Source organism: Podarcis melisellensis, assembly GCF_964234715.1.
Source record: "Podarcis melisellensis genome assembly, chromosome: 6".
In the NCBI taxonomy this organism is placed as follows: domain Eukaryota; kingdom Metazoa; phylum Chordata; class Lepidosauria; order Squamata; family Lacertidae; genus Podarcis; species Podarcis melisellensis.
The window spans coordinates 31,776,001-31,789,116 of record NC_138538.1 but is presented as its reverse complement, the minus strand read 5'-3'; the positions used below and the strand labels follow the sequence as shown (position 1 = coordinate 31,789,116).

At 41.2% G+C, this 13,116-nt stretch overlaps 1 protein-coding gene across 3 annotated transcripts; it reads right to left on the bottom strand.

Moving 5' to 3' along the window:
• Nucleotides 1-2,854: 2,854 nt before the first annotated feature.
• Nucleotides 2,855-12,083, bottom strand: UBE2T (ubiquitin conjugating enzyme E2 T). 3 transcript variants are annotated; one of them, XM_081914483.1, is made up of 7 exons: nt 11,913-12,083; nt 9,922-10,034; nt 8,794-8,861; nt 7,491-7,598; nt 6,581-6,679; nt 6,014-6,097; nt 2,855-3,280 (listed from the first exon to the last, which is right to left on the bottom strand). In XM_081914483.1, the coding sequence occupies exons 2-7, from the start codon at nt 10,028-10,030 to the stop codon at nt 3,152-3,154; spliced, it is 597 nt and encodes a 198-aa protein (XP_081770609.1). In that variant the 5' UTR covers nt 10,031-10,034; nt 11,913-12,083; the 3' UTR covers nt 2,855-3,151. The 3 variants fall into 3 exon arrangements, with proteins under 3 accessions (XP_081770609.1, XP_081770608.1, XP_081770610.1); XM_081914482.1 differs by having other exon boundaries at nt 11,898-12,082; XM_081914484.1 differs by lacking the exon at nt 11,913-12,083 and having other exon boundaries at nt 9,833-9,959.
• Nucleotides 12,084-13,116: the final 1,033 nt, after the last annotated feature.

Below are 13,116 nucleotides of genomic sequence, written 5' to 3'. Positions count from 1 at the left end.
GAAATCCTAGAACAAGATGGTGAGAAGCTTAAACTTCAGAGTTATGAGAAATTAAAGTTCAAAGTTCGAGACTGGTTACATTACCATCAGATAAATGAGACATTTAAGCAGGACAGGAAAATAGGATTTCAGAAGGAGAGGTCAAAGTTAGAAACAGAATTGTTAGAACCCAATACTAAGAATTTGTCTAGAATGTATAACTTGCTGTTGAAATGGAATACACAGGATGAAACGGTGAAATCAGCTATGATTAAATGGGCACAGGATATCGGTCATGACATTATGTTTGCTGACTGGGAAGTTATGGACCACTGGTGTTAAATTTACGGCATGTAATGCCTTAAAAGAAAACATAATGAAAATGATTTACAGGTGGTACATGACCCCAGTCAAGCTTGCAAAAATTTACCATTTGCCCAATAACAAATGCTGGAAATGTAATGAGACTGAAGGTACCTTTTACCACCTATGGTGGACCTGTCCAAAGATTAAAGCCTTCTGGGAGATGATTTATAATGAAATTAAGAAGGTCCTTAAGTGGACTTTTCCTAAGAAACCTGAGGCTTTTCTCCTGGGCATGGTTGCCAAAGAGGTGATAGGTGGTGCCAAAGAGGGATAGGACTTTTTTCATGTATGCTACTACAGCAGCAAGAATTCTTCTGGCAAAGTATTGGAAGATGCAAGAACTACCTACTCTGGAAGAATGGCAGACAAAGGTGACAGACTTCATGGGACTAGCAGAGATGACCGGCAGAATCCGAGACCAGGGGAAAGAGACAGTGGAAGAGGACTGGAAGAAATTCAAAACATATCTTAAAAACTGTTGTAAAATTGAGGAGTGTTAAGATGTCAAGGGGTAAGAAGTAGAGAATTACAGCTGTAACTAATAAGTTTAAGGAAATCTAATGAAAGGGAACCAATAGATAAATTGACTAAAGGGTTGCTAAAGAATTGTGGAATAAGGATGCAGCGAAAGGGAGGTATGGGGAAGTCGGTATATGTTTAATGTTGTGTATGTTTTTGTTTTGTGTTGTGTTTGTTTTTTATTATGTGTTTGAAAAATGAATAAATTTTTTTTTAAAAAAAAGAGAAGACAAGAGCACAAAATATGGTCTGAGGCTCAACATCAAAAAAACAAAGATCATGGCCACTGGTCCCATCACCTCCTGGCAAACAGATGGAGAAGAAATGGAGGCAGTGAGAGATTTTACTTTCTTGGGCTCCATGATCACTGCAGATGGTGACAGCAGTCACGAAATTAAAAGACGCCTGCTCCTTGGGAGAAAGGCAATGGGAAACCTAGACAGCATCTTAAAAGGCAGAGACATCACTTTGCCAACAAAGGTCCGTACAGTTAAAGCCATGGTTTTCCCAGTAGTGATGTATGCAAGTGAGAGCTGGACCATAAAGAAGGCTGATCGCTGGAGAATTGATGCTTTTGAATTATGGTGCTGGAGGAGACTCTTGAGAGTCCCATGGACTGCAAGAAGATCAAACCTCTCCATTCTTAAGGAAATCAGCGCTGAGTGCTCACTGGAAGGACAGATCATGAAGCTGAGGCTCCAATACTTTGGCCACCTCATGAGAAGAGAAGACTCCCTGGAAAAGACCCTGATGTTGGGAAAGATGGAGGGCACAAGGAGAAGGGGACGACAGAGGACGAGATGGTTGGACACTGTTCTCGAAGCTCCCAACATGAGTTTGATCAAACTGCGGGAGGCAGTGGAGGACAGAAGTGCCTGGCCTGCTCTGGTCCATGGGGTCACGAAGAGTCGGACACGACTAAACGACTAAACAACAACGGAGAAGACAAAATGTGATAAATTGTATGGCTGATAATTTGCTAGCGTGGGCCTTTGCCAAAATATATTCTGAACCAGTATTTAAACCTACTGTATAATCTGTTTAGGAGAGTTCTGCTTAGGTTTCTTTTCAGAGTTGGAAAAATTGGGATTAAAATCAAAACACAATTTCAGTCCAATTTTCTTCACATCCCAGTTCTAATAAAGACACTATCCAGTCTTCTCCATAGGCATGTGCTCAACTTTTCCTCAAACACACCTTGCAAAATAACAATTTAAAAAATACAAACCTACCCATTTTTTATTCAACGTAGGGAAGAAATGGGAAAGTAGATGGAATGCTTGATGCATTTTTTTTGCCTGTGAATAAAATTATATTTCTGAAAAATGTTATATATCCAAAGAATTGCTTACTTGGGTGGAAGTATAACAGTAGCTATGGGTGTGTACAGTTATTTTTAGTAATTTATTCAAAGGTATGTTCACAACTGGCTGTACTTATACTGATTAAAGACCTGTTCAGTTTAGCTTTGACCCAGAATAGGTGTGCTTCTCTAAGAATACACTGGTGCATTTTGTTGCATGTCCCACTTTTACTAATTACCTAAAAATATTATATTAAATGTAACAGGTTTAGTAAAGTGCAGTAAAGGTTTAGCAACATTGGTAAAGAGCAGCGTCCACAAGGAAAAAGCCAAACTCACGCTGCACTTTTACAGTTAAACATGCCTAATTGTGTTTAGTACTGCTTCTGTCTTCACTGTCACACCTTAAATTTAGAGACGGAATCCAGCACACTAGAGAGACTTCTCTGATTAAACAGTGAGGGATTGAAACCTGGGCATGCAAACCATGAGTTCGTCCTTGGAACTGTGCATCCTTCAGACCAATGCTCAACTTGCTGAAGGTGTCTTCAAACTTACAAAGCTGCCAAGAAAGGAGCAGATACATAAAATATTATTTGCACTCATCTGTAGTCCAGCAAATGAGGCCAAAGGTACACAACTTTAGCTTCCAGAAATAGTTTAAACACCATTCATGACCATTAGTCATAGCAGGACTAAATATGTTATTTATTACTCTCTCATTGGTGCCTTCATTCAAAACATGCGCAAAATACACAAATTAGACAGTGAAAGAGAAAATTGCTGTAAAGAACTTAAGAAATCTGCAGAAGTAAAATAAGATGTTTTTAAAAACAGACAAGTGCTTCACTGACACTGCCTTAGAGGCATTGCATATAATGAGTAAACAGTACATTAATTGCAACAAGTCTACTTAAGAGATGGAAAGGAACACTGAAACAGACACAGAGCTAGAGACCGGGATATTTCACGACAGCAAAGCTTCTATGTTTCTGAGCAAGGTCTTTTGGACAATCCACTGATACTGCTTCCTTTCCTTTTCTGGGAAATGTGAGAATCTTTGGGTGGGTTGGCTGCACTTTGGTGGTTCTCTTCATCGGTGGTTTCCAAAGTCTGGAATAACATCAGAGAAAACCAACTGAGAGAGGAAAAATATTGGTTTCTGTGTTCACACTTTGCTCAAAGAACCAATGCTTTCATTCACATCTTGCAAGTATGCAGACTCCCTAAGTTAAGACTTCAAAAGTCATGGGACACATTTTGTTCTTTAAAGACACAAATCAGCTAATTCCTCACCTCCTTACCACCCCACCCAGAATTCCCCTAGATCCTCATTATACAGCTCACCACATTTAGTGGCCTGACAGCCAACTTGAGGTGCTACAGAAGAGAAAATGTGCCTTTTCCTCCATCACTGGACTGTTCTTATGTGTTCTGGGAACTAGAAAAACCTTTTCAGAAATTTGTGCAATACAATATGTATGGCTCTGCAAGATTTGTATAGGCTGTTCATAGATCACTTCTATAGCATAGATATACCCAGTCCTTTTTTCTGGGGGCACTCAAGGGTATGCAGTACCGGCATATTTTTGCCTAGAAGAAAAGCACTGGATATACCAGTTTTTACAAGCAAATTCTGGGCAACATGGAGATGCTACCTCCAAACAGAAATCAGTTCTTTCTACAAGCAGGCCAAATTTATCCAAAGCTGAAATTCTGCTGACAGCCTAAGAAGAATCAGCTTCTTCACATTAGTTTAGAAACAAGAAAGTGCAACTATGAAAGAAGCTGTATTATTTAAGGTTCAGATGCCCCCAAGTGTTTCAGCTGTGTAATTTCATTCCAATTTACCTGGAAATTTCAATAAAAGTAGAAGGCATAGTTGTGAATTACTGAAGACCACTCTGTGCTTTATTGGGGCACACAAAACTGTTGAAGATGACACAGGATAATTTATACAGAGCTGATTGCTACATCTACTTTCTGCTTGTGCTACATTCTACTTTCATTGCTGGTGCTGGGCTGGGTGCTCTAGCATGGATGACTCCAGTAGTAAGTGCTCCCTCAAAGTATATTTCCTGTTTTCTATTCACTCCCCAGCTTTCAGTGACTGTAGAATACAGCCCTTTATAGTATGCATTAAATCCTCACTGAGGAAATGGAAGAGCAATGCTCACTGAGGAAATGGAAGAGCAATGCTTTCAGACAGAAGTTACAGTAGGAAGTGAAAGACTACATCCCCATCATTTTGAAGTTATCAAGTTCTATATGGAAAAACTTCAGAAATGCACTGTGAGAGGAATCAGGCATATATGCAGAATATCAAAAGACGATCTCTCAGCCTGCCCTTAACCATGCTTTGCCATCTCCTCTCCGCTCCTCAAATCACCCAGTTTGCTTGTCTGGAATGCTATAACCAATTCTGTGACTAGGAAGAGGCCAGAATAACTACAGTTGTACCTTGGTTTTCAAACAGCTTAGTTCTCGAACATTTTGGCTCCCAAATACTGCAAACATGGAAGTGACTGTTCCGGTTTGCGAACTATTTTGGGAACGTCCGATGGAGCTTCCTGCAGCCGATCAGAAGCTGCGCTTTGGTTTTCCAAATGTTCCAAGGTACACTGGTAGACTTGTTTGATGAGGATAGACCTTCATCTCATGACAAGCTTATCTCCTTCTAACCTGACTCTGGAGCACAATGGTTTAAAGCCCTACAGGTGAGCAGCTTGAAATTCAGGTTAAAAGCACTCATCTTTGAAAGTGTTTATAGTGGTTAGTTCACAGGAAGGGTATTAACTACCCTCTATGGAATCCTAACTGATTCTTTTTGCAGGGACCCTAATGGTTCTTGCATGATGTAGGAGAATGATATTGGCAGACCAATCTCTGAAGCTTCCTAATGTGCTCTGTGGTCTCATGCACCCTTTAAAACTATATCAGCAGCCGTCAAACTAGCTTCTCAAGTTAGTTTAAGCAATATAAGGTTCAGCAGTGAACTAAGTTATAGGAATCCCCCCCTACAGTAAGCCTGCAACTTACGCGGGAGGTGTGTTCCAGGGATCACACCTAAAGCCAAAATCACATGAAGTCAAAACACAGGTAGAATTGCCAAAGTCGGACACCTGCCCTTTATTTATTTATTGCCAAGCGCATAAAGCTGAATGCGCACAAGTTAAATGTGCCTAAGTTGTGGGCTTACTGTATTAAAAAAAGAAACTTGTTTCACTGCATATGTAGACCAGATGTAACTGGGAGAATTTCTATAAAGTATTTCCCGGATTAGTGAACAAGGCTGATCCCACATCCTAAATTTCCCTGGAATCAATGCGTGTTTGGCCTGGGGTACTGGAATGATTTTACCAAAAGATCTGCATCTCTGCTGATGAATTCTTCCCCTCATACAAATACATGGAGGATGTATGCCGTCTGCAGATTTAGAACCATACTGCAAGCCAAATAAAATTCCATATAAAATGTTTGCAATAGGGTAACTTCCAAATATTCTTACCCAAGGCAAATTCTACAAGATCAGACACAAATAAAATACAATAAACGCTGAACAATCCCTGCATTTTTCTATGACATTTTAGATTTATGACGTGGCCAAGAAAGCAAAACAAAAACTCCCATTGCCAGAAAAGGTAGTCTACAAGGGAGACGTTAATCCAGACACTTGTGTTTCATGGCACATTCATAGTATTTCCATCCCACAAACTCAATTATAGGAAGATGGGCAATTATAGGTGACGCAGATTTGAAGTATTCCGTTGGGCACAGCAAGACTGCACATGTGAAGATTAACCTACACCCCATTCCTCTCTAACAAAAGTGATATACTTTCCTTACCATTGTTGTCTGGCTTGCATACTTCTCTGTCCATTGTCTGGCATTTTTGAGGAATGTTTGCTTGTTGTATTTATACTCAGAGGACTAGACATAATTAAAAAAAAGGAAAAGGAAAAAGTAAGAGACAAGGATAATTATGGCCTCTCAACCATAAGACCATAGTTACATTTGATGACAGATTTACTAGACCGCATGGAAGACTACTTAACCACACTAGGTATTTAGGAAGACTGCAATCGCCATATTTTGTATCCTGTATGCAACACACATATACCCATCCATCCATTTTTAAGCATGATGTTTCAAGGTAGAAAGTGTTGACCTCACTGTCAACAAAACAAATTCTATTTGAGCATCTCCCACCTCTCCCCACCCCCACTTCTAGGTCAACATGGCCTTTTCTCAGTTGTATTACTGGAAAATTTGTACCCCAAAAAAATGAACTGCAAGAGGTACATCTATTGCACTCTGTGGTTTCTTCACATCCCTTCACAGACAGAGTTATAGCATAGTTATAGCTTCCAAAAATACAACACACATTCCACCAAAATAAAGGAGGAAACTTACTATGTCAGCCATGAGGGGGTCATCAGGGTTGGGTTCATTCATAAGTATCTGTATTGAAGTCAGCAAAGTAGCAATATTCAAAGACGGTCTCCATGCACCCTGCACAGAACGAAAAATTACTTGAGTGAGTGGGGGTATTATGATACAAAGAGAAGTGTGTCTTGTTGGGAGTTACTTTGCAGGTCCAAGGTATAATTCCCCCCAAGATTTTCTGGGCAACATTGCAGAAATTTAGAAGCAACCTGTATATCAAATAGGTAATACATACAAGTGTGACATGCAACAAAATGTTGCCGTGTATTCTCTTCCAATAACAGGAGTGCTTCTGTTTCCTCCAGATAGTGGTGAGGGGCTTAAGTAGTCCAATTCACATTCCTTCCCTAAATTCTCCTTTCTAAATCTCACTCTACATTCCGTGGCTTGAGGAGACCACCCTTCATCCTCTATATTTATTGAGTTGATTTTGGAAGGGTGTGTTGCCCTCTTTTGTTTAACTCTTTATGTACTTCTGAAAAATCTTAGAATAAGCCCCAGCAAACTATTTCGCCCCCCCCCTCCAAACCCTGTTTGGCAACAATCACAGTGACACTCACAAACTTCAGTATTATCAATATGCATAGCTAGATCAACATGCTGCAAAAATATGTGGTACTCAAAACCCCAAAAGCATCAATGCCACCTGTGCCACACACAACCAAAGGCAATAAAGAAAAGATGAGATTTACAAGGAGCTTAGACCAGTTGACTGTAACTGTTTCTGTCCAGGTCTCCTCAGTAGGGAAATACAAGCAAGTGGCCTCTTTCAACCAATACACATAGCAGGATCTGCACTTGCAGATAGGAACAGCTGTGCCAGGAGGCCTACTGCTGCTCTCATCAATCCCTGTAAGAGAGGCAACTGTAACCTTACCTTAGGTGGCAATCTGAGAACATCAAGGCAAATTCTTCCAGCTGAGTCAATGTTGGGATGGTAGATGGGAGTCAGAAAGCGTATCTTTGGGGGTTCAAATGGATACCTAATTAAAAAACAGTTGGTTCTCTTATTTTGAAAGATAATTTTCACAAGTTAACACCCACAAATCCCTTGTTCTTATCCATTTCTGAACATGCACAAGCATCATCATCATCATTTATTATTTATACCCTGCCAATTTGGCTGGGTTTCTCCAGCCACTCTGGGCGGCTTTCAACAAAATATTAAAATACAATAGTCTATTAAACATTAAAAGCTTCTCTAAACAGGGCTGCCTTCAGATGTCTTCTTAAAGTCTGGTAGTTCTTTTTCTCTTTGACATCTGGTGGGAGGGTGTTCCACAGGGTGGGTGCCTCTACCGAGAAGGCCCTCTGTCTGGTTCCCTGTAACTTCCCTGTGGCTTCTCGCAGTGAGGGAATCACCAGAAGGCCCTCGGCACTGGACCTCAGTGTCCGGGCAGAACGATGAGAGTAATATCCAATTGTGGTATCCTATATAAGCAAACAGGGTTTACACTTCCTTACCTCTGCAGTCCCCTAGATGCCACCAAAAGCTATTGTTTGGAGGCTTAGGAGAAATCCTGTTGCACCCATTGGCATAACATTGATCTCACTCACTAGCAGGCACATCCAGCTTACAAGTGCCTGCGATCTACTCCCTCTTGGACATGCCTGATCTAGAGGAATCAGCTTGATCTTAAAGCAGTTTAACAGCTCTCTAGTTCCTAATCCTGTAAAAGGAACTGCAGTCTCATGAGCTGTACAGTGGTGCCCCGCAAGACGAAATTAATTCGTTCCGCAATTTTTGTCGTCTAGCGAATTTTTCGTCTTGCGAAGCACGAAATCCCATAGGAATGCATTGAAAATCAATTAATGCGTTCCTATGGTCAAAAAAGGTCTAAACAAAGCCAAATTTGGTACAACAACAGTTTATTAACTGCTCTTTAAAGTCACACATACTGTAAAGAGCAGTTCAAAAACTGAAGGGAAAATAAATTAACTTTATAAACAAAACATGTCTTTGTTTTTAGACGTCGCGAGACGTTTTCGTCTTGCGAAGCAAGCCCATAGGGGAAATTCGTCTTGCGAGGCAAATCGAAAACGGAAAAACCTTTCGTCTAGCGAGTTTTTTGTCTTGCGAGGCATTCGTCTTGCGAGGTACCACTGTATTTAACAAATCTACCATTCCATATCTGCTTAATACATTGAAGCACAAAAGATTTTCAAAAATCCACTTAACTTTCAGGCACAACTACTTCCAAGTTAAAAATTCCTTTCTCGTATGGTGTATCTGCAGAACCCAACATTTCTAAAGAGAAAAAGACATATTAAGATACATCAATACTGCCCTCTTTAGGTAACTGCTTCAGTCACTGCAAAAACAAAGTTTGATCACATAAGCCACAATATATTCATAATATCTTCAAAATACATCCATCCAAGGAACTAGGCAGGAAAAGAACAAAAGTTACAAGGAATGTAATAATTATTTATTTTTCAGACTTATTGTTCAGTGCCAGAATTCTAAAAAGTCTTGGATGAGGATATATTTTTATCTTCCAGGAAAGGATCTTTATACTGGCTAACAAAATAAATTTCTGTCCAAAAAGAATTAGAAAATTATGAGCATCTTCTAATCTTTGCTACACCAAACATTTGTTTTAGAAAAAGGAGCTACTTCTCTATTTCCTGCTATGCAGATGACCTAGTATCTTTACCTTTTATGGATTATACAGTGGAAGCTCGGGTTGCGATGTGGGATGCACGTTCGCAACCTACGTCTGCGCATGCGCAAAGTGCGATTTAGTGCTTCTGCACATGCGTGACCGCCAAAACCTGGAAGTAACCTGTTCCGGTAGTTCCGGGTTTCGGCAGTCCGCAACCCGAAAAGACGCAACCTGAAGTGACTGTAACCCGAGGTATGACAACACCTTCCATTTCATTATTAATCACAACTAAGTTCAGCTTCTTAAGCAACATTTCCTCAAATTCCAGTGAATCATTGGCAAAAAACTAAATGAAATAATTGCATTAAAACAATCTAGAAAAGGGCTGGGGAATCCATAGCTCTCCAGAAGTTGTTGGACTGCAGCTCCCCAGCATCCTTCACTGCATGCTTTTTGGCACCATGCAAGTTTACTCTGAAACAAATCCAATTTTTTTTATGGAACTTGCTTCTAAATACAGTGTACAGTATATTTGCATGTATACAGAAAAAGCAAAACAAAGTTCTCTGGAACTTTTAATTAATGCTTATGTATATAAGTTATAGATTCTAACCTCTAACTATTTGTATATTGTTTTGTTTATTGTTGCTGGGTTACTGAGGTATGGAGGGCAGAAAAGATTGAATCCAGACAGATACATACGGGCTTGAAGATCATCTATACGGCTTCCATTCTGCCAGCAAGTAATTCCTGGTGGCGGCTGCGTAGTCAGCAAATGCAGCTCCCTCTTAAGTCGTGAAGCCCTCTGCATTGTTCTGCAATAGTGTAGGGGAAATTTGCTTCATTTAACTTTTCTAATTTCAGCAACTATAAATCCTTTCTGATAATGAATTGCATGTCAGTGCAGTAGTAGCAGAATTTTCGGGTAGCTGTGTAAGTTTTTTTTAAAAAGATTGTAGCCTGTTTAGACAACTTAGCTCAGAAATGCTGAACCAGACCCAGTTTCACTCTTAGAGATCACTATCAAAACAATTTCTCCATGTCAGAAGCACTCATGTTTTACATCAATCAATATTAAATAGGACTGAGATAGTAGGTAACGTTTTTGCAACTTGTATATGATCTTGTAGAGATCATTAAACACTAGGCTGAGATCTATTAGTGGGCAAGGCAGCACAATATTTCAGGAGTACAGTGGTACCTCTGGTTACGAACTTAACTCGTTCCAGAGGTCCATTCTTAACCTGAAACTGTTCTTAACCTGAGGTACCACTTTAGCTAATGGGGGCCTCCCGCTGCCGCCGCACCACCAGCATGCGATTTCTGTTCTCATCCTGAGGTAAAGTTCTTAACCCAAGGTACTACTTCCGGGTTAGCGGAGTCTGTATCCCGGAGTGTTTGTAACTGAGCTGTTTTTAACCCAAGGTACTACTGTAGTTGGAGAGAGCATGCCTTTTCAATCAACTTATCCTATGTGGAAAAGGGTGGGTATCAGATTTATAGACTTTACTGGCTTCTGTGGAGGTGTATTTTGCAGAAGTTAGGCTCCCTCCCAAACTGGTAGGAAGGTAGCATTATTACTGGTGGGTATCATTGAGCAGGATTCAACTAATGAGTCCCATCAGCAGACACCCATGCAAGAACTTCCATATGCACAATGGGGATTCCCCACTTCTGCCAGCCAATGCAGCCAATGGGTGGGGTGGGGAGAGAATATAAAATATAGAATAAAACAAGCCATTTTTAAACACATCACAATTACTAAAATTATATGCCTGGGTACGCTTGCATAAACAAAAAAGGTTTTAGTGAGCACTGGTGGGAGAAAAATACAGTGAAGGAACCTGCCTAATATTAATGTGCATGGAGTTCTGAAGTGAGGGTGCTGTTGGCTTCTAAATGTGGGACAAACGGGATACAGCACTTGTAAAAGTGTGAGTTCTGCAGATCTAAGCAGTGAAGGGCGTACATATTGGGGGCGAGGCAATCCTTCAAGTAGGTGGAAGTAGACCTTCAGCTCCAGGAGGCAGCCAGGCCCCTTCCTACTGTTTTTAAGGAAGGCTAGAGAGGGGTGTTAGGTTAAAAATGGGAGCCAGTTGGGGAGCTGCAGTTTTGGTTTCACTGCCTCTTCTCCCTGGCTTTTGACACTAGAGAGAGAGAGAGAGAGAGAGAGAGAGAGAGAGAGAGAGAGAGAGACTGTGTACAGTGTGTGTGTGTGTGTGTGTGTGTGTATGTATATATATATATATAGTGTGTGTGTGTGTGTGTATACTACACACATAAACATGCAAAGTCTCCCTGGCTTTGACACTATATATAGATATATAGTGTATGTGTGTATATATATAGTGTATAGTGTCAGAGAGAGAGAGTGTGTGTGTGTGTGTGTGTGTGTGTGTGTGTGTGTGTATACACACACACACACACACATATATACACACACTTTTAATTGTTGTAACCCGCCCTGGGGACCTGAGGGTGCCAGTTAGGATAGCAAAATAAAGGTAACAGCAATTATAACACCCATAATTCGAGCCTCAGTACATGCAGAGGGAGGGCTATTCCTCCTCCCCTCTCCCCGTGCGAAACTGAAGGGGCCCCCAGTGTGAACCGGCTCGTCCCGCCCCGGCGGGCTTCCTTCGCCAAGGCGGCCTGCGAGACCCCCGCACGAAACCCACCCGGTGCTTACGAACCCCTCTCGGTTTCTGAGGAAGCGGGACCTTCCGCTGCCTTTCCCGCCCTTTCAGAATGGATCGGCAGCTGCAGCAAAGCTGGAAGCAAGGCGAGGTTCGGGAGGGCTTTAGAAAAACCCGCTGCCGCAGGTTAGAAGCACGAAGGCCCGACATGCTTTGCACGGGCCGCGGCGTGAATGGGCGTTCGAAGTGTCCGTCAAAATGCGACCTACTACGGATTGGCCTTCGAGGCCGGAGGGCAGAGCGGCTCCAAGCGGGGAAACGGCACAATCAGGTTTTTCCAACACTTCGGGCACGAAGTCGAACTGCTCTCTCCGTTCCAGGCTGCTGAGGTTTCGTTAGCAGCAATCACAGCTGCTTTAAGCGCCTGCGGAAGATATTCTTATTTTTGTTAGGGAGGGGCAGCCAACGTTGTTCAGCTTTTTTTTTTAAGGAAATCAGGTGTAAAAATACCCCGTAAATAGGACATTGCGGGGGCAAGCTTCTGCTGGGGTGGGGGGACAGAACCTTAGATAACTGAGTACTTTCAATGCTTGTCAATCATTTTTGTGGACCGGGGGGGGGGCTGCCCCCCCAGGCTACACCCATGAAGCCTACCCAGATGTTTTGCCAGTTTGTACGGGTTTTAATTTGTTTCTAGTATATTCTATTGTGGTTTTAACTTTATGTATGTTTTAAATTATGGTTGCTAAAAAAAATAATAGTGATAATTCTGATTGCTTTATTTTTTTATTTGTAAACTGCCTTGGGTTTTTCCTACAATCAAGTGGTATATAAATTTTATGGAACAAAAATAAAATAGATATATTATGAATACTCTGTGCTGATTTTGCAGATATTTAAGATTTAATTGTCACAGATTCTCACTTACCCCATTGCAGAACAACTCATCTATAATCACATATATGTACATGTTGCAGTGCGCGTGCACACACAGAGAGAGTTTTTAATGTTTTTAAATAAAATCAAATACTGAGAAACACTCGCCAACTTGTTTCAGAACTTCGTTACACCCAATGCAGTAGACTACAGTCCATAAAAGCTGCCACCAGACAATGCAAAACAAGACTACCATGGTTTCGCTGGGTTTATTACAATCCTTTGACTGTAACATGCATTGCTTCATTGACTTCAAAATGTGATAAGCCAGCCCTCCTCATTTTGCTGAGTGGAACCTTGGACCTCTATCACAAAATCCTGCCCT